At 39.2% G+C, this 24,317-nt stretch overlaps 1 protein-coding gene across 1 annotated transcript in view; it reads left to right on the plus strand.

The window, feature by feature from the left end:
• Window positions 1-24,317, plus strand: part of LOC147338873 (CUB and sushi domain-containing protein 1-like) — a 451,030-nt gene that overhangs the window by 404,592 nt on the left and 22,121 nt on the right. The window contains exons 50-62 of the mRNA XM_086285727.1: window positions 47-118; window positions 1,033-1,179; window positions 4,163-4,351; window positions 4,475-4,660; window positions 5,019-5,216; window positions 7,284-7,457; window positions 8,432-8,605; window positions 8,752-8,925; window positions 10,096-10,284; window positions 11,733-11,909; window positions 15,322-15,507; window positions 19,148-19,324; window positions 19,856-20,041. Coding sequence (XP_086141853.1) covers window positions 47-118; window positions 1,033-1,179; window positions 4,163-4,351; window positions 4,475-4,660; window positions 5,019-5,216; window positions 7,284-7,457; window positions 8,432-8,605; window positions 8,752-8,925; window positions 10,096-10,284; window positions 11,733-11,909; window positions 15,322-15,507; window positions 19,148-19,324; window positions 19,856-20,041 — 2,229 coding nt within the window. The remainder of the gene's footprint in view (window positions 1-46; window positions 119-1,032; window positions 1,180-4,162; window positions 4,352-4,474; window positions 4,661-5,018; window positions 5,217-7,283; window positions 7,458-8,431; window positions 8,606-8,751; window positions 8,926-10,095; window positions 10,285-11,732; window positions 11,910-15,321; window positions 15,508-19,147; window positions 19,325-19,855; window positions 20,042-24,317) is intronic.

The following is a 24,317-nucleotide window of genomic DNA, read 5'->3' on the forward strand; positions in this document are numbered from 1 at the left end:
CAGTACATTTGCACTTGGCAGTAAATGATTGCTTCCCCCCCCTCAGGTTACACCATCAATATCTATGTGGAGATGTTCCACAGCGAGAAGCAGTTTGATGAACTGGAGATTTTTGATGGTAAACAATCCTTTCCTACATTTGTTACATCTTCACACACACGCATACTCAGATCCAGCTTTAATTTATGTTTTCTTGTTCAAAATACCAACAGTTCCGTTAATAAGATACATAATACTTAATTCTCATTTGGGGTGTTAGGAATTTACCCCACAGGACTTCCAAGTAGGTTATGGAGCAGGAAATTTGTGTACAGAGTAGATAGTGCGCTCTGTGTATAATTTTGTGGCTTTTGGTGCAGTGTATATTAAGAACTTTATGAAGCTATATTAGAATAATTTGACTAGTGACAGTTAAAAATGTTCATTTTTATACCAATAAACATTATAACAAGCTACCCAAACACATTTTTTAAATGCATATTTTACTGGATCTCTAAATGGGTTAACACATTTGCACGCAAGTTCTCTCTCTCTCTATTAATCTTGCGTGGTCAAAACAAATGTAAGCTCCCTCTGATATTTCTGAGATTAATGACATCACAGAGGAAGCATCAGTGACCGGGTTGTTTTCTAATCTATTGAAGCATTACTGAACAGTAGACTATTTGGAGAATGCTGTTCAGCTACTATAGTATTTAAAAGTGTCTTTTATAAACAAAATCAAACGCAGACACCGTTCAAGTAATCTGGAGGTAGCAAGTCACTTCTTGAACTTGGTAATTGTGTGTACCTCACATCTAAGAAATTTCATTGCCGCTTTACTTTAGGCTATTTTTCATCTGGAGATATGCATGGAGACTCGTATCTAAGTTTAACTAAGTTTAACTTTATCACATTTTTCCTACTATCATCGCTACGTTTCTTTGCAACAGATACTTAAATGACAAAATAGCGTATTGTCTAAACAGGCACGTCTATAAAAATCAATCACTTATTGTACATGGCTCTGAACTAAATTACTTGTTTCATTAGGATCTTCCGGACAAAGCCCACTGCTTGTTGCGCTAAGTGGTAACCATTCCTCTCAACTGAACTTCACATCAAAGACAAACCAACTCTATCTACGATGGTCCACTGACCACGCAACCAACAAGAGAGGATTCAAGATACGGTACTCAGGTACATCTGGTATCTTCTGAATTATTGATATTATTATTTGATTGAAATAGAATGTCCTTGTGCGTTAGATGTATGCCCAGTTTCCAATGTGAGTTTTCTGGAAGGGGCTGCTCTCTTATTCTGCTTTTAAAAACAGTACCTAGAAGTCTGTGTGACCCCCTGTGTTAAAACTGTTTTTGACTACTAAATTAGCTGCTCTGTTCTCCTTTAGTGAATAACCATCCCTAATGCTTTTCTTAATAATGAAAGTAATTCATCACGGTTGTAGGTGGGTGAGCAATGATTATTTAGAAAACATTATTTTTGAATGCATCATGCTACTTATGAACAAAAGAGAATTAGTAACTCTAATTTGTTAATTTGTCAGATTGAGCGAATTAAATCTGTAGTGGCTTGCCAAAACTGTGAGGTTGTGTTGGCTTTTTTAGATTTGGGTTGTAAGCTAGTTCACCACTTAATCATTTTAACTTGTTAAGAATTCGTTAAAGACAATCCCCCAATCTTAGTCATAGAAAAAATAATTTATAGTGACACTAATCCTATTTGGGTTTAGAAGGAGTAAGTCACAAGGCCTGTTTCCTGGCTCTGTGTACTGAAGGGAAAAAAATAAATGTGATATATTTTAGTCTTTGGGTTATATCTGCAAAACAGCCTTAAGTAACAGAATTGTCTTTCCCCGTGGTGTCTTATTGCATCGACAACAGCATCTCTAAAGAAAACAAAAAAATGATGGGTGGGATTTTTCACTTACTATACATTATTAATGATCTGGAGCTTTAAATTGAAACTGAACATATCTATAGTACAGTTTGTATCATAAATATATGTTTAGAAATGTCTTCTTCTTTGACATGCTGGCATGCTTATGGCTAGGGGGCAGGAAATGTATTATACCTGTGAGGATCCTCAGAAGTATATACTGTAAATGTGTGTTGGCAGATGGAGTAAGCTGCAATAATCACTGTTATGCTTTTTTCTTATTATTCTTTGTGGACCCAGTGTATTGTTTGGCTGTGAAATTAACCCTGCATCATTTTTATTAATTGTATGGCATCTATTTATCATCGGACCATCCTGAAAGCTGGGATCACTTTTATATATATTTAATAGTTTCACTTGTTAAGATTCACTTGGAAATTCTTGACCCATCTTTCTCTCTCACGCTCTCTCTACTTTGTTGTTTTTGCCTTAATGCATAAAGGGAGCATTCTGTTCAGGCTGTAAACAAGTATGGTAATTAGTAAACTTTAAAGAAGTTGTCAGCAGTGGTAGTAGGATAAATAATATATGTCTCAGCATGTTTTCACAGCACATGTGAGAGCAGAGCCATTCCAATTTTTCAAATAAACAATTAAGGTGACGTATTCATCAGCTAAAACTACTACAAATGGAGCTAAAGTCTCAATATGCAATGCAGTTAATGTTAGAGGAATGGTATAAACACTAGAGTAAAACACAATAACAACATCAAGGTGGAAGCAGTTAAAATAAGTCTAAATGAAAGCTCTGGAAAATTCGACAGACAAATGGAATTATTGTAGACACATAAGAAGGCGTAAGAATAGATTTCAGTGTTGATATAGACCAAGACCAAGTCAAGGACTCTCTGCTCTGTACTTGGACAAGAGCAGCCTTCGTCAGAATGGTTTAAAAAATTGTAGTTATGAGTAAACTCATGGAGCTGGATACAATAAGCAGGGATGATTGCTGGACTTCTCAGAAGGATTTGGCATTTAGATAAACCCACTTGTCAAGACAGTAAGGTTATCGGTGTTAGTTGGCCTATTAATTGGCAGTTAAAGGTTTGGTGAAGCTATTTGCTTGGGCAAGAGTTGGATTTAAAGTCAGCTTGTAGATACATTAGGGTAAAAGATGGTGTCACCTGTTAGAAAGCTCTGTTTTAATGGCAGAGTATAACAGAGAACAACAAAAAAAGATACTGACCACAAAGCCTCAATATTATTGGGCTTCCACAGGAATATTTGCTCAACCTTTGGTAGAATTGTGTTTATTGGCATCTCATTAGCTGATGACTATTTGGTAAAATAAATAATAGCAGAACTGACACTTTGTAGATAGATTTTTGTCTCTCCGTGGTTCATGACCCTGTGTTTGAAGATAAAAACTCTTCCTCTACTGACTATGCTGGTTATTACTGCTTACTTATATATGCGCAATTCAAACATTATATTGTCTGATGGGAACTATGACAGAAAAAAGGAAAGGAAAATCATATGAAGTACCCTTTAAACTTTCCTGTGACTAAAACTTCCAGAGATCTTCAGTAATAAACAACAACTGATACTCTGATGTGCTGGTCTTGAGATAAAATATTATCCGAATGGAGCCTGTGTCCCTTTATTGAAATTATACACACTGAGATATAAAGGAGGACCCTAAATGAATAATGATTATGTTACAGAGAAATGCTATGATAGGATGATAAGATCTGAAATGGTGAATAAAAGGGAACAGATGACACTTCTAGGAAAGAAAGATTTACAGACTCTGTTGTCCTGATCAGAGTGGGAATGTCATTCCACTAATGTGAAGCCAAGAGGGAGGAGAGCCAAGATCAGGTGAAGCAGTGACCACATCAGACAGAGAAGTGAGAGCCAAGCGGCCCTTGAGTGCCGTGTTCTAGCTACTGTTTAGAGTGTTATTCATGCTCTACCACACTCGCACTCTGCTCTAAGATGACAAAACACTGCACTATAATAAGTGCAATATCTTCTTCTAGTTTATGATTATTCTGTTTGCTTTGGGATTATGCTCACTAAGTTCACTAATAGATGGCATTTACTTTTTGTTTTCTTCAGATTGCCTGGAGTGTTACAATTAATGTCACCAAGTTTTCAGACTCTCTTAAACTCTTAAACTGTCATGCCAGTTTGTTATTTTTAGCTTAGGAAATCAAATTATTTGTACAATTTGACTGTCGATTAAGCTATCCGCTGAGAACTCTTTGTTTCTCTGCCTCCAGCTGCTTACTGTAGCATTAATGATCCTCCACTGAATGGCGGTGTGGTCAACCGAACCAAACTTCGCCCAGGTAGCAGACTTCAGTACTTTTGTAATCGTGGTCACAGGCTGGTGGGCTCAAGCAATGCCACCTGCAAGCTCGACTCCAATGGGCTTTTCCAGTGGGATACCCCACCGCCTTTTTGTCAAGGTAAAATTTTAAACCAATTATTTCTCAGTCTTCTTAGTGATAAAGAACAAAGGTAAAAAGGATTAAAAAATTGCAGTTGTAAAGGATTCCTCCTGCAACACTTTTCTTTTTGTTATGTGGTAGCTGTCTCATGCGGCATACCTCCGTCACCGGGAAACGGCAGCTTCCATGCTTACCAGTATACTGTTGGGAGCCAGGTCACCTATCAGTGTAACCATGGTTACCACCTTGACCCAGGTGTTCCGATGAATGCCATGTGTTTGGAGGATGGCAGCTGGAGCAATGCTGCCTCAGTCTCCAGATGTCTACGTACGTATTTCTAACTTTATTATAAGGATGGGTAAATGTCTTAGTTGACAAAAAAGTAAGCACTGGTATATCTAGAAAAAGCTAGAGCCTCTCGCTGGAAGCTCTCTTCTCAGTGTCCAGGATGCATTTTGAGAAGATGACTCACACATCATTTATTTTTCAAAAAAAACTTTTGTCCACTAAATCAATAATTAATTTGGAGTTTGTTTAGAATTATAAATAAGTAATACATTTTAATTTATACAATTATAATTTATACAAATAGTACATTATCAGAGATTTTAATTAAGAATTAAAAGTCACCTGCCGTTCAGTTACATTTTATATAACTGTATCATTTCATTAATTTTTTGTCCAGCGGTCCACTGCCCCAGCATTGACGACGTCCTCTCAGGTCACATGCTCTACCGCCTAATTTCTGGTAGGCTGGGAGAGTTTGGTTCTGTGGTGATGCTGGAGTGCTCAACTGGGTACTATTTAGGTGCGGGGCATCGGACTCTTCGGTGCCTTGCCAACCGAACTTGGGAGGGGTCAGATGCCCCAGCTACCTGTAAGAGTAAGTACTGATACACACAAAGACACTATTATGACTGTCTTAGCTCATAATTAGCTGATGCCCTCACTTAAGTGCATGATAATAAAATTAGTATTTGGTGCACCTTCTAAATTTCCTCTAGTAGAATTATACTGAACATTATTCAGTCAGATCATACATAAAACTGTCACGGTTCAGCTGTGTGGCAGGCAGGATGTAGGACCCAAACGCAGGACTCACAACACGGGAGGTTAACTGAAAATGGCAGCTTTATTGCTGGGAAATCCACCATAACAAAAACTCACGGAAAACAAACAAAAGCCCTCAACATAGTAATTAAGGACTGAAACTCTGGAAAACTAGAATGTAAGCTGGATCACAAGAAAACAAACCCTGGAACTGAGAAGCTAGGATCTAAACAGGCACATGAGGGAAACACACAGCAGGGACGAGGTTACGACACGACAAGGGGCAAAGAAAAACAGGGGTTAAATACACGAGGGAGTAACGAGGGAATGGGAATGGGCCGCACACTTGACAAGGGCTATCAAAATAAAACCGGAACAAGAGACATTTACAAAAATCTGCCCATCATTTTTTTTATCTTTTCTTCCAAGGAGTTTGACTTTCATGTAATTTTTTAAAGCAGCCATGAGCAATAGTTATCCACACTTTCTGAAAGTTTTCAAAGTTTTTCTTTTGAAATCGGCTGCCTTTTTTTCCCCATTTTCAGTCCACCCCTTGTATCTGACCATTTTCAGAGGAATGGGCTTTTGTTTACCTTGGTCAGGAAAGGTCAGCTAACCTCAAAATTACTGAAGCAGTGTGAGATCATCTTGACAGAGAACTGAACAAAAGGCAGTGAAAATTGATTATCCTTCAAGAAGCCTGGAAAACCATTTCTAAAGACTATTTAAAGAAACGATAAGAAATTTGCCTAAGAGATTTCAGACTGTAAAAAAATAAAGGTGATCATACAAAATATTGACTTTCAAGACCTTTTAAATGGCATAAATGTTTTTGCTATATGTTCTGTAGTTCAGGTATGATTTCTAATCAGTGCACCTGTTTCCAATTTTCCTAGCAAGATATAAAGAAATGAGGGGAGACTTGGAAGAATTAAAGAAAGCTACTTTCCTAGCATAATTGCCAAGTTTAGTTTAAAAAAAACAACAACAACTGTGCTTTTCACCTGCTTTGAGGGGCAAGCATGCATGTGCTTAATCCTCTGTCATTGGTATATTTGAGAGGGAGCTGCTTTATGTGTGGTTGTGCGTGAGGTTTTATCTATTTCTTCTACTTTTTTGGAAATTAGTTACCAGGGGTGTATGTGTTTCGAAACGCCTGAGGATGTTAACTACTGCACATTGTCTAGGGACTGTGTCTCTTTCAAACAGAATGCAGTCTGTACTTCCTAAATGTGGGGTATATGCCGATAGTAGTGAAATACTGTCTATACAAATACAGTCTTACTATGCCATACGTCTTTGCTGCTTGTTTCATAAAGAGAGGCTGTGACAGAACATTGGGACTTTGACAACTTTCTAGTAGGCTACAGAATTTCATACTGTTGCATAATATATGATATGCCAATGGAAAAGTGAAATGTGTACACTGGAGAAGTTTAAAAAAATGATTAAAATTTGAAATGTATTTTACATTAAGCCAGTGGTTTAAAGACTTTATTTGGATACGTTTTTGTTAATTTCTCTTGGTTGTGTTTGAGCTGACCTACCTATCATTGCAGCAGTTTCAAGGGATTTGGCAATGTAACAGAAGTGTCTGTTTAAATTAGCCAGTGACTTTAAAGCTGTGTCTCCCAGGATATTAAGACAGAATTAGCTTAAATCTTCTGAAGGAAATAAATTCAGATAGATATTGTGTTGGAAAACAAAAATGTACCATGTTTAAGTTTAGGATGGTAGTCTTGTAATGCTTCATTTAACTGACCAATCATGATGAAGGCTTGACGACACAGACCACTTTATTTGCAGATTTTGTAAAAGATGGAAAAGTATCATTTGCACCACGATGTTATGTAATGTGTAATTTGTTACTTTGTAATGACACATTTATTTCATTATTTAGTTATCTCCTGCGGGGAACTTCCTTCCCCACCTTTTGGTACCAAACTGGGGACGTTGACCACATTCGGAGCAACTGCGATCTTTATGTGTAACCATGGCTACACTCTGGTGGGATCCCACGTGAGGGAGTGTGGCGCTAATGGGCTGTGGAGTGGTGTAGAGACCAGGTGTCTAGGTAATGTTCATTGAATGTGATAAGATGTTCAAGATGTTGTGGTTTATCCTAAGTCCCTTTGGCACAAAAAATAACAATTTGATTCATTGGAAAAGAAATGTAGCAAGCTGTTAAAGTAAAATCAAAGCATTGACTCATCTCATATTACATTAATGAGAAAAATCCAACCTGATTAGTACCTCACTAACACCATGGAATAGATCACCTAAGTCAATGTAATGAACACGGAGAGCCTATATGTACAACTTTGATAAGGTAGCGCATTGTTAATATTCATGTTTCACCTGCAAATTTCACATCCACCCTCATATTCTTTTGAGATATTGATGGCAAAATATAACAGTATTTGTCATTTATTGACAGAGATGATATTTGCTGACCTAAAAAGACAATAATAATACTATCTCTTAAAATTAGAAATAATTGTAACAATTTTAGAAAGGCTGGTTATTTTTAACTTTTAACCTTTGGCAATAACCAAGTGACCGTTCAGAACTGGGTGGACTATTTACCATTTACCATTAGATACACAAACATCAAGAAAAAGGGATCGACTTTGAAACACATCTGTTAACAGATTAAATAGTGTCAAATACAATTCAGAATCTCTTTACACCTCAGCTCACTGGAGTCTTGCTTTTTATGTGCTGAAGCTTTAAGTAACCCCAGGCAGATGTAGTGCATGAAAAAAAAAATGTTTAAAGGACTGTTTTTAAGAGACTTTTGTTCATCTGTAATTGCTCCAAGTTTAGAACTAAAGTCTTTGAAGGTGATTTGCAAAGACAGACATTTGAAAGTTTAAGCATCTAAGCTCCTACATATAATTTGGCAGTCCACAGTGACTGCTGGCACAATGAGCCAGAATGTGTTTAAAATCAGGGCTCAGCACACAAAACCAGCTTCAGTGATGTGTGAGTGAGTTAAAGATGCGTTTCATTGTGCTGTATTAATTTCTGTCACTTTGCTTCTCCCAGCTGGTCACTGTGACTCTCCAGATCCTATAGTCAACGGCCACATTAGCGGGGATGGATCTAGTTACCGTGACACAGTTGTATACCAGTGCATGTTAGGATATCGCCTAATTGGCACATCAGTCAGAATCTGCCAACAAGACCATCGGTGGTCTGGAACAACACCTGTCTGTGTCCGTAAGTTCACAATACCAACAACATCGTGGTTTGAAGTTAAAGATTGTTTGCTGCTTTTGTCAAATATGAAAAGCTAAAACCTATATTGTTATATAAAGAATCTCTTCAGTTTCTCATCACATTTCTCTCCACTCTTTCTCTCTCAGCAATAACTTGTGGTCACCCAGGCAACCCAGCCAATGGGCGGACCAATGGCACCGAATTTAATCTCAATGATGTGGTCAACTTCACCTGCAACAGAGGTTACGTCCTAAGTGGAAATGCTCGGGCTCAGTGCCGACTTAACGGACAGTGGAGCAGCCCCTTACCAGTCTGCAAAGGTCTCGTCCACATTCATTAACACAGAGCTAGCAACTCATGCACATGCACATCCTTGTAATGCTTTATTTATTTATTTATTTTATTTTTTTCACTTTTAAAATCATAGAATCTGTGTGAGGAGCCAACATGATGCTATCGACATCTGTTGAGTAAAATCATAACCAAATAAAAGAAAAGGCCTCAATGACAAAAATGATCCCTAGGTTGTATTGTAAAAAAACAGACTTTCCTTTAAATTGTGGATTGCTGTGGTATGTTCAGCATGTGTTGACTGAATTTGCTTCTACCCACATTATGTAAATGAAATTGCTTTTGGAACCGAGTCTGCTGCTAGTAAAAGAGAGAACACAACAAAATCTTATCTGCAAGATGAATTCAGACACAATCAGTGTATCTCCAAATAAACTAATAAATTCATTCGTGCGCAAACACAGCTGGGTACATGTCCAGAGACATGCTCTTTTCCTCTGCTAACCATGCACGGTCATTACAGTACAAAACTCTCTAGACCCCTGGTAGTGTAACAGTTATGATATACTCAAGCACGCACACACACAAGCATTTTGCAAAGTCATGAGAGCAGATCGATATAACGTAGTTGCTCACATGGGTTTCCCACTGAAGCGATTCATCCTCGCTTGCCTGCTTGCTTTCTCCATCTCCCCCACATTTTCTGTCTTATCCTGCTCTCCCTCCCTCTTTTTACCTCACAGCAGCAGCTGTCAATTATAAGACTGAAACTTTCTTTGTTCCCATAGGGTGCCAAACACACACACACACACACACACACACACAAACACACATAGGCGTCTCCCCCATGGACTTGAATTTGAGTGAATGTCAGTCTCCCCTGCGACATGGGGAAAATCAAACTCCACTCTTATTGAACTGGCATCTACCCAGAGAGAAAAAGTACAAGGGACAGGAGGAGGCAATAGGGAACAAAATGCTTCAAAAAACAGAGCAGGGTATGACAAAAGAGCAGTTTAAAGAAGACCAGAGCAGAGCAGCATGCATGATATGAAATTGTAACTTTGTTAAATGGTAATTGAGTATTCAGTACTCAACCCCACAAAGCTCCCAAGATATATAGCCATCACCTTTATATATGCTTGCATTGTAAAAACTTTGTAAATACTTTTAAATGGCTCTTCTGCTCTCTCGTACAGTGGTGAACTGTTCTGACCCCGGTCATGTGGAGAATGGCGTGCGCCAATCCGGCCTTCGTTACCCAGAAGTCTTCAGCTATGGTGTGACTGTATCAATCCACTGCAAACGAGGCTTCTACCTTTTGGGTTCTGCACTCCTTACATGTCAGCATAATGGACTGTGGGACCGGCCAATCCCTCGTTGCCTAGGTATGGGTGAACAAGTGAAGGTAGTCGGGGAAATATTTGGCTACATGTCTTTCCTGTTGTGTGTGTGAGTTTTGGGATTTTTTTTATAAGAACATGCCTTCAAAAAAGTAGTCACAAGCAGGTAGCTCTTTTTTTTGTTTTCTGGAATAGGCATTTGAGGATTGAAATAGCCTGAAGAGCCTTTGAGAGTAGGATAAGGAGGAGTGGATGAAAGAGTGAGAGCAAACGAGAGGGTTCAAGAAAGAAAATGGGAAGAAAGTAATCATAAAAGAAAAGGGTATGAAAGAAAGAGTCGTAAAGGTTTGAGTATGATTTGTGTCCATGTGTGTTTACAGAAAAAGAAAGTTGGAATGTGTCTCATAAGGCTATAGGTGGTCTTGTTAGAAAGCTACCATTGCTGATAGAAACAAAGAGATTAAACTAGAGAGTGATAGTGAGAAGGAAGCAGATTCACAGATGAAGAGGGGAACAGAAGGTGAACAAAAGCTTAGAATAAAGACACAGGAACAGAGGTGTAGAGATGAGAAATCAGACAGAGAGGAAGGAAGGGGCAGACACCGGTGAAGCACTTGGCGTCTGTGCATCGAGCGTTGCATTCGCAAAACAAGGTCTTATCGGAAAATTGGGGGGAAAGGGGTGATGACAGAGGGGCAAGGAGAGGATGGAGTAATACAATTTGGGGGTGAGGAGAGATATCGGAGGACAAGTCGTTTGGCAGCAATAGAAAATCGAGAGCAGTTCCATATCAGTGTCCTCCAGAAACTTGTGCTTTGTAAAACATAGATTTCTCCGAAGCTGAAGAAAAAAATTGGGCGTCTGTTGCTTAAATGCTTTGGAATGATTTTTTTCTAGTTTTCTACATAGAAGAAAAGCAGAGATGCTTTCAGTGTTGTCTGGCTGAAGTGAATTTAATTTCAGATGAGTTATTGGTTTTCTCAGGCAATTCAGTTAAACTCAATAAGCTTTACTTGCATGCCCGTATGCTACAATGTGGTGTAAGCAAGGCAGGTTTAATTATTTATGTGCATATGTTTTATTGTACAGTTGCAAAGTCATAATACGTTGTCTTGTATTGGTTAAGGTGCATATCACACAACCAAAACATCCTTGGTTGTCTTCCAGTTCACCTTGGTTGAACAGCTAGCGCCTCTGTCTCATGCTACATTTAATGTCTACACTTCTTTCTTTTTGCAGTCCCTGTTTGTGTATTCTGACACAAGCACGCACACACAAAAACAACAAGGGCTTGCATTAATCCCACCCCTGTTTTGCTGAAAACACTCTCCTGTTTGCTGTCTCTGCAGTGACCCAGCTGCACAACCTGAAGCAATAGTATCTGTAATCTATAGTTGGACGCATCCACACTCAAACACACATTCAGAGACATACACAAACACTCACACACTAAACCCTTCTTTATCTCTTTCAATCTCTTGCTGTCTCTGTAGCTATTTCCTGTGGTGACCCTGGTGTACCCCCTAATGTAGTAGTATCTGGGACCAACAGTTGGACATATGGTTCAGTACTGCAGTACTCTTGTCTACCTGGTGGAGTGCTTGTGGGCAATGCTACTCGCCACTGTCAGGAAGATGGTACATGGAGTGGAGCACCACCCTACTGCACTGGTAAAGTCAAAGTAGTTGATATACCTGCATGTCTAATAGACACGATTTACATTTTGTGCAGGATTAGGGCTAAGTTGAATGATTCACTGTTGCTGTCATACATATTCGCACTCAAAGCACACGATAAGTCTGTGCCTGTTTTTACACGTAAGGCAAATGTACCACATCTACACTGAGGCTTTCAACAAGGAAATCTGTATCCAGAAATGCCTTTTTAATAAGGCTTTGCAGAACACAATTGATAATATAAAATATTACAGAATGGCAAGCGCTCCTGCTCACAACACCAGTGTGCAATTTGTGCCAATCAATCAACCTTTATTCCAGACTCATGTAAAACACATCAACAAAAACAAAGAAAAAATACACTCAGATCACCTTCCCACAAAGAGACAATTGTACCAGCCCCTGCTGGTGTTGAGCCACCTTTGTATCTTCAGTGATAAGCTCAGGGCATTAGTATAGGCTACATGAGGTTTATGTAGACTCACCTTCCTATAGTTCCTATAGTTTGTCCACAAGTATGAAGTATGCAGATGGTTTGGTATGGTTTTCCAACAGTCTTGAAGAAGTTCCCAGAGATGCTGAGCACTTGCTGGCTCTTTTGCCTTAACTCTGCGGTCCATCTCATCCCAAACCATCTCGATTGGGTTAAGGTCAGGTGACGGAGTGCTGGCCAGGCCATCTAGCGCAGCACTCCATCACTCTCCTTCTTGGTCAGATAGCCCTGTTGAAAAATAAATGATGGTCCAACTAAACGCAAACCGGATGGGATGGCGTGTTGCTGCAGGATGCTGTGGTAGCCATGATGGTTCAGTGTGTCTTCAGTTTTTAATAAATCCCCAACAGTGTCACCAACAAAGCACCCCCACACAATCACACCTCCTCTATGTTTCACAGTGAGAACCATGCATGTAGAGACCATCTGACCAACTTTTCTGTCTCGCACAAAGACACAGCAGGTGGAACCAAAGATCTCAAATTTGCAATCATCAGACCAAAGCACAGATTTCCACTAGTGTAATGTCCATATCTGGGCTCTAATCCGAGGTGCTGTTAACTTGCAGTTTCTGAGGCTGGTGACTCAGGTTAATTTATCCTCAGCAGCAGAGGTGACTCTTGGTCTTGCTTTCCTGGGGCAGTCCTTACGTGAGCCAGTTTCATTGTAGCAGTTGTTAGTTTTAGCAATATTCCGGACTGACTGACCTTCAGTTCTTAAAGTACTGACGGCCTGTCGTTTCTATTTACTTGTTGATTGGTTCTTGCAATAATATAAATTCTAACAGTTGTCAAATAGGGCTGTCATCTGTGTACCAACCTGCATAACACAGCTTATGGTCCCAACCCCATTAAGAAGGCAAAAAAATTCCACAAATGAATCCTGACAACGCACACCTGTAAAGTGAAACCATTTCATGCGACTACATCATAAAGCTCATTGATAGAAGGCCAGGGGTTTGCAGCGCTGTTAACAAAGGGTCCCTACTTTCAGGAATCTAAAATATACAACATATTTAGAGTTATTTATAAAAAAAATTCTTTGCTACATAATTCTATATATCTTGTTTCATATATTTGATGTCTTCAATATGTATCTACAATGTAGAAAGTAGTAGAAATGAAGAAAAAACATAAAATGAGAAAGTGTGTCCAAACTTTTAACTGCTAGTGTATACATACTATGCAGAGATCTTGTCAGATGGTAAACAGTACCAGTAAAGGCTACAGAATAGCAAAGACTCACTGATTAAAGGTAAAAACAGTAGAATTTCAGGGAATTGAAGAATGAAACAAGTGTTTTTTGAGAACAAAAGATTGAGCTATTAAAAAAACAGCAACACCCCATCTAGAACAAAAACAGTGAGCCATACCCCACAGGCAAGTCAGCACTAAGACATCTTTGTTTTGCCTCAGCATAATATACTGTGAAGTATTAACTGGAACTGACAGGTATCTCTGACTGACGGACAGGCTCCTTGTGTGTTTCAGAACCACTCAATTCTTCACCGTATTGTTTTTTGATTTTAGATCAGAGACTGTGATGTACTGTATTGAGGAAATGACAGTGGTAGACAGTCACCTAAGAAACGTCATATTATGATCGAAAGTTAGTCCTTGTGCTCTATGAATATTTATCTCTAGATTCGATTTTCCACTTTCCACAGTTCCAGACATGGATAACATACCAGAAGCGACGCCATAATTTTAAATCAGTTAATCAATTTAATAAGTGACAAATTGCAGCAAGCTGTTTATATCGTTGATTATAATTACCTACCTTCCAGCTTACTGAGAACTAACCACCCCATGACCACGCTGCCCTTCATCGCACATGTCCTCCCATTTGTTCTACAAAAAAAGATGAAGGGAGAAATTATTTGAACATTTTCAAGCTGTTAAAAAAAACTTTTTTCAGTTTTTATATGCTTTTTATTGCATTACAAATTTATGACTATGCCACCATTTGACAGTTTTGCTTGTGTAAATTATCGTGACAAAGTATTTTATGTCATTTTTGTTACCGCTGCAATTTATCACAAACACAGAGACACGGTGATCTCTTACATGCTGGAAACTGAGCACACTTTATACTACAGGGCATATTTCCTGGCTTGAACTGCACATGTTAGAAACAGGCAGGAATAGAGAGGTGGCAGAGTCCTTGTTCACTTCTCAGGTTGTAAGCATTCCTCTACACTGGGGTTACACAGATCCCACAACACTACAACCGATCATTTCTAAACTCAGCATCAACAGTCTCAACAGCTGAAATGCAATAAGCTTACTCTGCTGGCCTCAAAACAGATCACTCAGCAGGGCAGAATACATCCTGCAGCTGAAGAACTCATTGAGATGCAAGACACTGCATTTGGCGCTGTACCCTGTTAAACTCACAAATCCCTACCGATGGAATTTAAGCTGCTAAAATTGTAACACGCTCAGTGCTTTTAATGCTAGAACAATTTGGTATAGCCTAAATGCAAAGTACAGTTCTACAAAGTTTGCATGTCTGAGTATGTGCATCTATGTGTGAGTTACTGTATATGAAAAGGGTAAGCAGGCAAATTGTGTCATTGCAATTTCTCCAGTGCATATGGTGTTTAGTTGATGTTGTTGACCTCTAGCATGAATGCTTGCGTGTATTTTTAGCATAACGATACCAGTGAGAGACGACCTCCTGATCTAGCATTTTCCCATTTAGTTGCACAAATTCACTAAAACCTATTAGAACTAATGGACATGACTGCAGCAAGTGTATTTGGATCCACTGTGCAAATTGATGTGCTTTGATGTGTTTCTATGTTTGTGTCGCAGCAGTCCAGGATTATGTTGGGGGGTGGGGGACTCATTTGGTTTTTAAGAGCATTGTTGAGTTTGGTACATTAACTTTATGCTTGCTTTCTTGCTGTAGGTGTGAGTGCTGGAATCTGTGGAGACCCAGGGATCCCTCCTCATGGTGCCCGTATAGGAGGAGAGGAATTTAAAACCAAGAGCCTTTTGCGCTTTAGCTGCGAGGCAGGATATAACCTGATTGGGTCAGCCGAGAGGACCTGCCTTCATAATGGCACCTGGAGTGGTACACAGCCTGTCTGTCAAGGTGGGAAGTGTCAAAATTACCATTTATATTCCTCATGTTAGGTGAAAGTTTGGCACTTGAACTTGAGTGAAACGTAAACTGCAGCTTACACTTTAAACAGCATATAGAACTTTTTATTTATTTAGTTATTTTCTGTCATAGTGCTGAAAATCGAAGCAGTACTATCTACTTGACTCGAGATAGATATTTATGGGGTCTTCTTATCTGTATTCTATTTATATAGAGCCTTTAAAAGGCTGCTGCTTGCTTTATACAAGAAATTTAAATGTGACAACATGCTGAACTGTCTGTTTTGAAAACATACACTTTGATGGCAAGTCGTCTTTGTCTCTTTTGAGGTTACCTTTGGGCCTCAGACTAGATTCTGTAAAACATTGCCTTAAAAATATACCCTGATATAAAAGGAACCAAACAAGATTTGCTTATAAAGTCTGCGTGATATATGGATTTAATCATTTAGATCTTTATCCTTAGTATTTTCTTTTTTGTGAGAGTCATAGTGATTTAGATAAAGTAAGAGTGAAGAGCCCATATTGGATAATTGATATTACACATATTTATTGAGTCTTTGGGTTTTCGTAAAAACTTCTTTTTGACTCATTTTACTTCATTTTCTTTACTGTAATATGTTGGCCAGACTGAGATGGCCCACCATACTTTGCCCATATGTGATACAGATAGAGTTAAATATAGAGGTTTAATGTTACAAATGCTGATATTACACTTCTTGGGTTTTCCGTTTCTTTTATTGCGTTGAATATTAATGAGCAGCTGCCTCGCAGTCTGCCATTTTTCATTTGCTTGCTAGAAACACTTCTGCAAAACTGATCTCCAACGTCTCTCATCGGCGTGCAAAGCATGCTCTTGGTTTGCGAGTCTTTTTTGCACTCTTGCCACAGTGCAAGTTGCTGTAAACTTTAGTTGGCACTCCGTACTTGTGCATATGTTAAAAAGTAAATGATAATTGCGGTTTGGGGTATAATAATGCAAAATGAATTATTGACCTCTGCAGGATCCTCTCTATGTTCTTGGTCTGGTTCTGGTTCACACATAGTTGCATCCTGGGTTTTTGTGTTACCAGCTGACACTTACAGAGTTATATCTGTAATCACATAATTAGGATACACAACCAACATTCCTTTGCCACATTGTGATTGACCTATTAGAGTAGGCTGGGCCATTTGGGAGGACAGCTTAAAGAGACAGGAAAGAAAAAAACAGCGTGTTTCAGAGTTTGTGTAGCAGTGTGAATTTTACTACAGTATGTGTACATATTTTGATCCTACATAAAGCCATTCATTTTTAAATAAACATTATATAGGCTATTGAGTGAGTGTAATTCCTCTGCTGATTTTTCAGTTCCTCACTGCGGTCTAAAATTCTGCAGCAAGAACGCAACAATAAATCATTAACAACGTTGTTTGTCCATAAGTGGTCATTTTAATATGTTCTCAAAATTCAGAGATGTAACACCAGAGACGCATAATGTAAGACGATTGTTGAATTTAAAATATGAAGACTCAAGTTTGTTTGTTTGTGTTCATGCTTAGATGCAAAGGATTGAAGTGTGTCACTCGTAAATAAGTTGGATCTTTGACAGCACTGTGTTAATAAACGGCATTCTATAGTCGACAACAGCAGTTTCCAAAGACACTCTTTGAACCCATGGGAATCCAGGGAAAATTAAAGTGGGTCCCCCTATAACTGTAGAGACACTGGAACCATTAGCTGCTGCCTGTGTAGCCTTGCCAATTTTCACCACAGATATTCAGGCCGAGTAAAGCAGACATGGTCTACACTGTAGTCTGATGCAAATTTTAAATTCAATTGGATAGACGATTTATTCTCGCACCAATTTGAGTTGCTAGGTCGAGGAAGAGGGAGTCACAATGTATCAGTGCTTGTTTATGTGCCTGTGACACAAAAAGTCACCGGTATACTAACAATAGGACAAAGCGTACTTACTGTTATCTGTAAATTTAGCTGCTAAATTGCTGTGGGGTTTTTTTTCTTCCTGTTGGAAATCATTATCTTTAGACTGTATGTGTTTAAAATAATACAGGTGGCTGAAACTTTAAGACACAGAGCTCTAAACTGAAATTATGCAAAGCTGTTGTGGAAAGCGTGTGGTTGAGAAACTGCAGAAAGTCTCTAATTTTAACCTCTTGTAAGTCTTGACTTGCTTGCATATGTTGAAAAACTGACGTAAATATCAAGTCAGTCGTACAGACACACACAAACACCTTAGAAGTGTGTTTGTGTGTGCCATTGTCTGTGATTGTGTAAGGTAATTATTTGTCTGTCTACAGTTGTTTTTCATTAAGCTAATAGTGGTTAAAAGCTGATTCAGAGAGGGTAAGACATCTGTCACTGACACACACAAATGCAAAGAAATCCATACACACTTCCAATTAAATACACACTCATCTACAGACTGTTACTCAAAGAAATTGCTGTCATAGACGCACATGCAGCTTTGTATGATGTGCTCCACCTACATGCTGTCTCACGTACTTTTGAACGAGGCTTTTAAGAGTTCTGGCTAATGAATGCCATCAATAGGTGTTTGATTGTTAAAGGCTGTCAGCTGTCATGATCTTATTAGGGAAATGTGCTGTGGCTGGGTGCTAATTTCTGTCGGTTCTGTTAATGTGCTGTGCCAGCAGACTAAAGGTCGATGGCTCACTAGATAGAGCCGTAGTGCTTTCCCGGCTGCATTCATGAACCGTCCCCTGACAATTTTGTCTTACAATCTACAAGACCAGCTGCGGCTCAGACACAAAGAAAACATCCGTGGCTCAAAAGAAGACATCACAGAGGGTGACTTTTTCCACAAAATAAAAGGGAACCCCTCAGATTCACTATAGGCTTTAGTAGAGGAACTGTTGAAGCAGCTGTGAACATGAACACCAGTGTGACTCAATGAATGCTGCAATGTCAAGCACACAGCCAATCTTGAAATATATTTCTGTATTCTCTGTGCTCTCATCTCTGCAACTGTGTTCTCCCCAAAGATGACTCAGGAAGGACATTGTCCACAAGTATTGACTGATAATTAGCTCCACAGTCCTGCTGCATGACCCAGTGCTGCTTCTTGCCATCATTTGTTTTCCTCTACAGTTGCTGTACCTCGCAGATGTTTTGGCAAACAGTAAGCACGACCAGGCAGCACCTGACCTTGGATCTTTTACAGGTGTTGTACTTGGCTCAGTGGCGTTTTGGAGGTTAACGTTAGTGATGTAGGGGTTTTAACAACTTCCCCTCACTCACTACGACACAACTGTAATTCATCTGTAATTAAAAGCAAAGGATCAGTCACACACACTCCTTTTTTACATTATTTTATGCATTTCTGCCTTGATTGGATAGTGAAAATGGAGAGAGACAGAAACATGCAGTAAAAGTCTCACCTGGGGACGAGCGCTCAGCTTTGGGGTCGCCCTAGCCCAACAGCCTTTAATCATTAATCAGCTTCACTACCTCAAGGAGATATTTTATGTTACTTCCAGCTGACTCTAGTGATAATCTCATTATTGTAGCCCACAGCTGATCATCCCTGAGGGACAGGAAGACAGTATTGCTTACACCGATATTATCGCTGAGTTTAATCAACGCTGATTGGTATTTCCTCACCACTCAGCTGTATCCTGTGGTAACCCTGGCACCCCAGCACATGGCAGAATTGTCTTCAGTGATGGCATCACCTTCGGCAGCTCAGTGGCTTACACGTGCTGGGAAGGCTTCAAAACATCAGGCCTGACCACCAGACACTGCACAACCAATGGGACGTGGACAGGACAACCCCCAGATTGCACTGGTAGGATGATCATTGCTGTCTGAGTGATTAGTTCAAACAGCATGGGATTCTCACGCAGCGTAGAAGCGCTGATTAAAATATTATCATTATTGTTATATGTATGGCAGTGTTTTTCTTTAGCAAGTGGTTCAAGAGTAGCATAAATTGTTCAGGGACTGGGAAAGCAGCTGCTGTGTATCTTCAGAACTGCACAAGGTCTCTTGTGTGAGAGATTTTAAAGTGTAAAGTTTAACAGAGGCAGACAGATGTGTAGGGAAAGGGGGAGAAGGAGGTGGGAGGTAGATAGAATGAAGTTGGAATGTGCTTCAGGGAAGTTACAGTGAGGAAGGAGAAAGAAATTCGAGTAAACAGAAAGCACAGTTTTTATGACATTTTAGAAAGCACAGTTTTTATGACATTTTAGAAAGCACAGTTTTTACGCTTTGGTTTTAAATGATGCTGCACTCATCCACAGCTCCAGGCTTACTGGCACACCACTGTATGACAGATTTAGGCTCACTTATACCATAACATTTTTGTTACTTCCTTTAGTGATCAGTTGTGGTGATCCTGGGACAATAGCTAATGGAATCTATATAGGAAGAGAGTTTAACTTCAACCACACAGTGATCTACCGCTGCAACCCCGGTCACTTGATGGAACCACCTGGACATGGACGCAACGTTCTGCGCTGCATAAAAGATGGAACCTGGAACCAAACTAAACCCAGCTGTAAAGGTATGAGGAAGTAATACATAACTGTTTCCATAGTTATGGATAAAAGCATGAAATGTTAAACTAAACCAACTAAATAAAATAAATATTGTTGAAAATTTACATGCTTACATGCAGAAATATTTTTTCTCTGTTCAGTTCTGAGATTCTGAGCTATTTTGCTTACAAAACATGTTTTTTTTTTCAGAGTGGTAGAAAGAAAATGTCCATTTCTGTTTTGGACTGATTTTATAAAATCCCCCCCAAAAAAAGAGAGAATTATAATAAATGTTTTTTGTAACATATAGATGTTAATAAGTGCAGTATGTGTGTTTTGATGCAAAGCTTTGTTTAGATTAGCCCACTGGTTATATAGAGAAGTTAAGGTATATGCTAATATTTTCTGATATATGAAAATAAAAATTAGGGATTCCTTTTGTAAATGTCTATGATTTGCCAAAAAAGTGAAACAAGAATATTCCGATTTCTTTCCTAAAAACCTTTGCTAATTGTCCCAGAATTTGATTCATAGTCAGAACGGAAAGTATAAAAAGTTGTCTTGTATTCTGCATTGAAATAATAAAAGCACATGGACTCGACATATTATAGTGTCAAATCTCAATGTAATGAGATCTTCTAATGGTAGCAAACAATGAAGAATTGTGATAGTAGTTAATGGTGGAGTGCACAAAAAACAAAGGGCAATTTAACTAAGAAAAACAGTATTGCAATAAGAACTGGTATAGTAAATAACAGCTTGTGAATTCAACAGTACATTAGTGGAAGAAGTGGAAGATTAGGCCAAAGGAAGAATAACATTGCTCCTCACTATAACAGGGTGTTAAATCAGGGTTTATTTCCTGAGACCTTCTGTTTTCCCACAAACACAAAGGGGAAAATAAAAAAGGAATGCATTAAATTGAAATGGCTCAGAGTTTTACAACAGGCCATATTTAGAGTTTAGACTATGATACTCAACAACAGTAAAAAGGAATGTTTCCTGAGATCCACCCTGCCGTTTCTTCCCACAAACAGAAAATCTCCTGCTGGCTCCTGCAGTTGGAGAGGCTTTGAACTGAGATGAAAAAAACTGAGAAAGCAGGGATAGAGGCTACTGAGAGGGAAGCAGAAAGAGGTGCAGAGAGGAAAAGCAGAAGTAAAAGATAGTGTGTGATACTGATAGAGCATGTGACTTGGGGAGGAAACTGAGAAGCAAAAGTTAAAGGTGGTATGGAAAAATGGGAACGAGCCAGTGAGATACAGAGGTAGAAACAGGCTATAGACTAGAAAAGTCTTTCCTCTTTGCTCTCCTTTAGTTCATTTTCTAAATCTCCCCATCTCATGTTCAACTCCCCTGTTTTCATCCCCTCATCGATCATTTGATCTCATTTTGTGACGAAAGCTTTTTAACACACAGACACCCATAGACACATTTAATGAAGGACCTATCGAACTGCAGGCAAAAGGGAATCAAAGGGACTTAGACATAAGAATGACAATGAGTGACAGAGGGGGAGACTAGGAGGAGGAGAGGGGCGGTAAGGGATGAAGGGGTGTATCGGATGAAAACAATGGATTAGAGAAGAGAGACACAAAAACACAGAGTGACACACAATGCATAATCCAGAGATTTAGAGGGAAAGAAATTGGAAGGTGGAAAAAGAGAGTGTAAAGCAAGTAAATGAAAAAAGAAAAACAGTGAATGTGATGAGCCATCAGTGAGGCTACAAGGAGAAAGCAAAGGAGAAGCAAGTGAGAAAGGAAGCGAGTGATGGGAGAAACAAAGAGAGCCAAATCAATACCTGCCCCCAAACCTGTAAACACACAGTGAGAAAAGGGATTAAGCCCATAAAATTTGTTGGTTGGGTGAATTGCACCAAGAGAGATATGCTTAAAAGACAAAGGGAGGGAGGGAGAGGCAGTAATGGTGTGAGAAGGAGTCCAAGAGAGCTGGGGAAGAGGATGAAAGAGGACTGGAGCTGGGACAGAAGGCCAACGAAGAGAAGTGCAGGGAGAAAGCAAAGAAGGGTTAGAGGGAGTCAGGGGGGGAGTACCCAGACAGAGAGGAGGCAGGGGACCAGAGTGTAAGAAAGAGGAGAGTGTGGAGACGTGAGAGGAAAGAAGAGAGGATCGGGAAAGGAGTCAGCGAGCGCAATGATGGAGGGAAGAGCAAAGGCGCATAAGCAAGCAGGGATGAGAGTTAGTCCTCTTCCTCTGGGTTGTGAAGCCACCGTAGTCAATTCACAACAAGGAAAAGAGACAAAGAGGAAATAAAAGAGTTCAGGAACCTTCAATTACAGACCCGAGTGTTTTGGGGCATCAGAGTCCCACAGAAATATTGGTCTGGAATATTAACTGCTCAAGTCAATAAGAATGCATTCCTCTGTTTTAGTCAGCTAGAGTTTGTTCCCCAACAACAAAGTTGCTTTTAGGCGGAAGAAAACATTCATTCTGTGATGAAACTGAAACTTCATTAACTGCTGGCTAGCCACCAGCTATTATTCCTACAGTCACGTAACAATAAAACGATGAATCATGTACATACTTTAAGAAATTGGCATTGATTTGTGTGCAGGTGCGTAGGTTTGTTTTGAATGGGACAAACAAGGACACGTTGTAGAGTGGAGAAATAGAATTTTTTTCTAAGGCTGGAAGGATGGCTATGGGGAGGTGAAGGCTTCTTCACAACACTGGTGAGATAGAAAACCAGACAACCAGTTGATTAGCTTGCCATAGGCAGAATAACACAGAATTATAAATGAAATGCACGTACTTGTCACTTTATTAAGTACACCTGATGAAGTATTATTAACAAAAAATGGTAAATGGCCTGTATTTGTATGGCGCTTTACATAGGACTCCAAACCACTTATAGGTATTATTATTGTTAATATCATGAATTATTATTCATTATTAACCTTATTATTAATACATATCTTAGCAGCCAACCACACAAAAGCAACTCAAAGTAATGGTCAAAATGACCTGCTGAAGTTCAAACTGTCCAAGTTTTGATTTTAGGGAATTTGAACCTGGCATAGTTATTGATGGCAGATGGGCTGGCCTGAGTATTTCAGAAGCTACTAATCCAATTTCCCACACAACCAGTTCTAGTGTTTACAGGGAATGGTCCAAAAAGGACAAAATAACTGTGATCAGCCGTTTTCTGGAAGAACGCGTTCCTGACTGTGTCCGTGCCTTTATGACCACAGTGTACCCATCTTCTGATAGCTGCTTCCACCAGGATAACGTGCCATGTCACAAAGGTCACATCACCTCTTAAACATACCAATGAGTTCACTGGATTCAAATGGCCTCCCCAGTCACCAGCTCTCAATGAGCAGAGTCCCTTTGGGGAACAGGATATTCACATCATGGGTGCACAGCTGATAACTCTCGGCAACTGTGTAATACTGTCGTGCCAAAATATGGCATTGATTCTCTGTGACAAAGAATTAAAACAGTTCTAAAGGTAAAAGGGGGTCCAACTCGGTACTAGCAAAAGGTGTCCTTGATTAATTTTTGATTTGATTTTACTTTTTTCAGAAAGAGTGACGATAATGCAAACAGAGGAACAGAAAAATATTCCAAAAAATGAACAAGAAAAAATTAAATCTGTATACAGTATAATTACAGATAGTTTTATATACCGGTACTTATTTTTTTACTCTCGATTACATGTGTTTATGCGCAATACTTTCTTATTGCTTTGTCCTCTGTATATACAGGATGTTTCTGTGCTTATCTGCCACTCTCTCTTTCTCTCTGTGTGTGGGTATGTCTATTGTATATCATCATAGCAGAATGAATGGAGCATGAAACCATCTGTCTCCTGGTTAGATGAGAATTACACTGGCTTTATTAGATGTTTGAAACCATGCAGATGGTTATCATTATCGTGGGGAGTCGGGCACATGCACACGCAGAGATGTTTGTCGGAGTGTTATGAAGTTAAACGCACACATATCCAGCTACATAAAAATGCTCTTGCATGTATGAACACTCACAGCGAGTTTCTTAAAATCTTGTAAAAAGTCCTTTAACCTCCAGTCATCACAGAAATAAATTCTCTGTGTGTAACAAATGCTTTTTTAAATGCATACTTGCCTATGTGATGCGTCGGACAATTTAATCCCAATATTAGTTATATAAACTGTCATTTACAAAATTGAGTTTCTAAATAGGACTGAGTTTGTGTGAGTCATTAACATTACATGAACAGCAGCTCAGCTTCATGTACACACTGGAAAGAATAATTAAGTGAATTTGCATTTGTGTGTCCATTTTTTAATAATATGGT

Source organism: Aulonocara sp. 'chitande type north' Nkhata Bay, linkage group LG1 (assembly GCF_057382095.1).
Source record: "Aulonocara sp. 'chitande type north' Nkhata Bay isolate Kocher_YH1m ecotype deep benthic linkage group LG1, A_spYH_male_GT1.1, whole genome shotgun sequence".
NCBI classification, from domain to species: domain Eukaryota; kingdom Metazoa; phylum Chordata; class Actinopteri; order Cichliformes; family Cichlidae; genus Aulonocara; species Aulonocara sp. 'chitande type north' Nkhata Bay.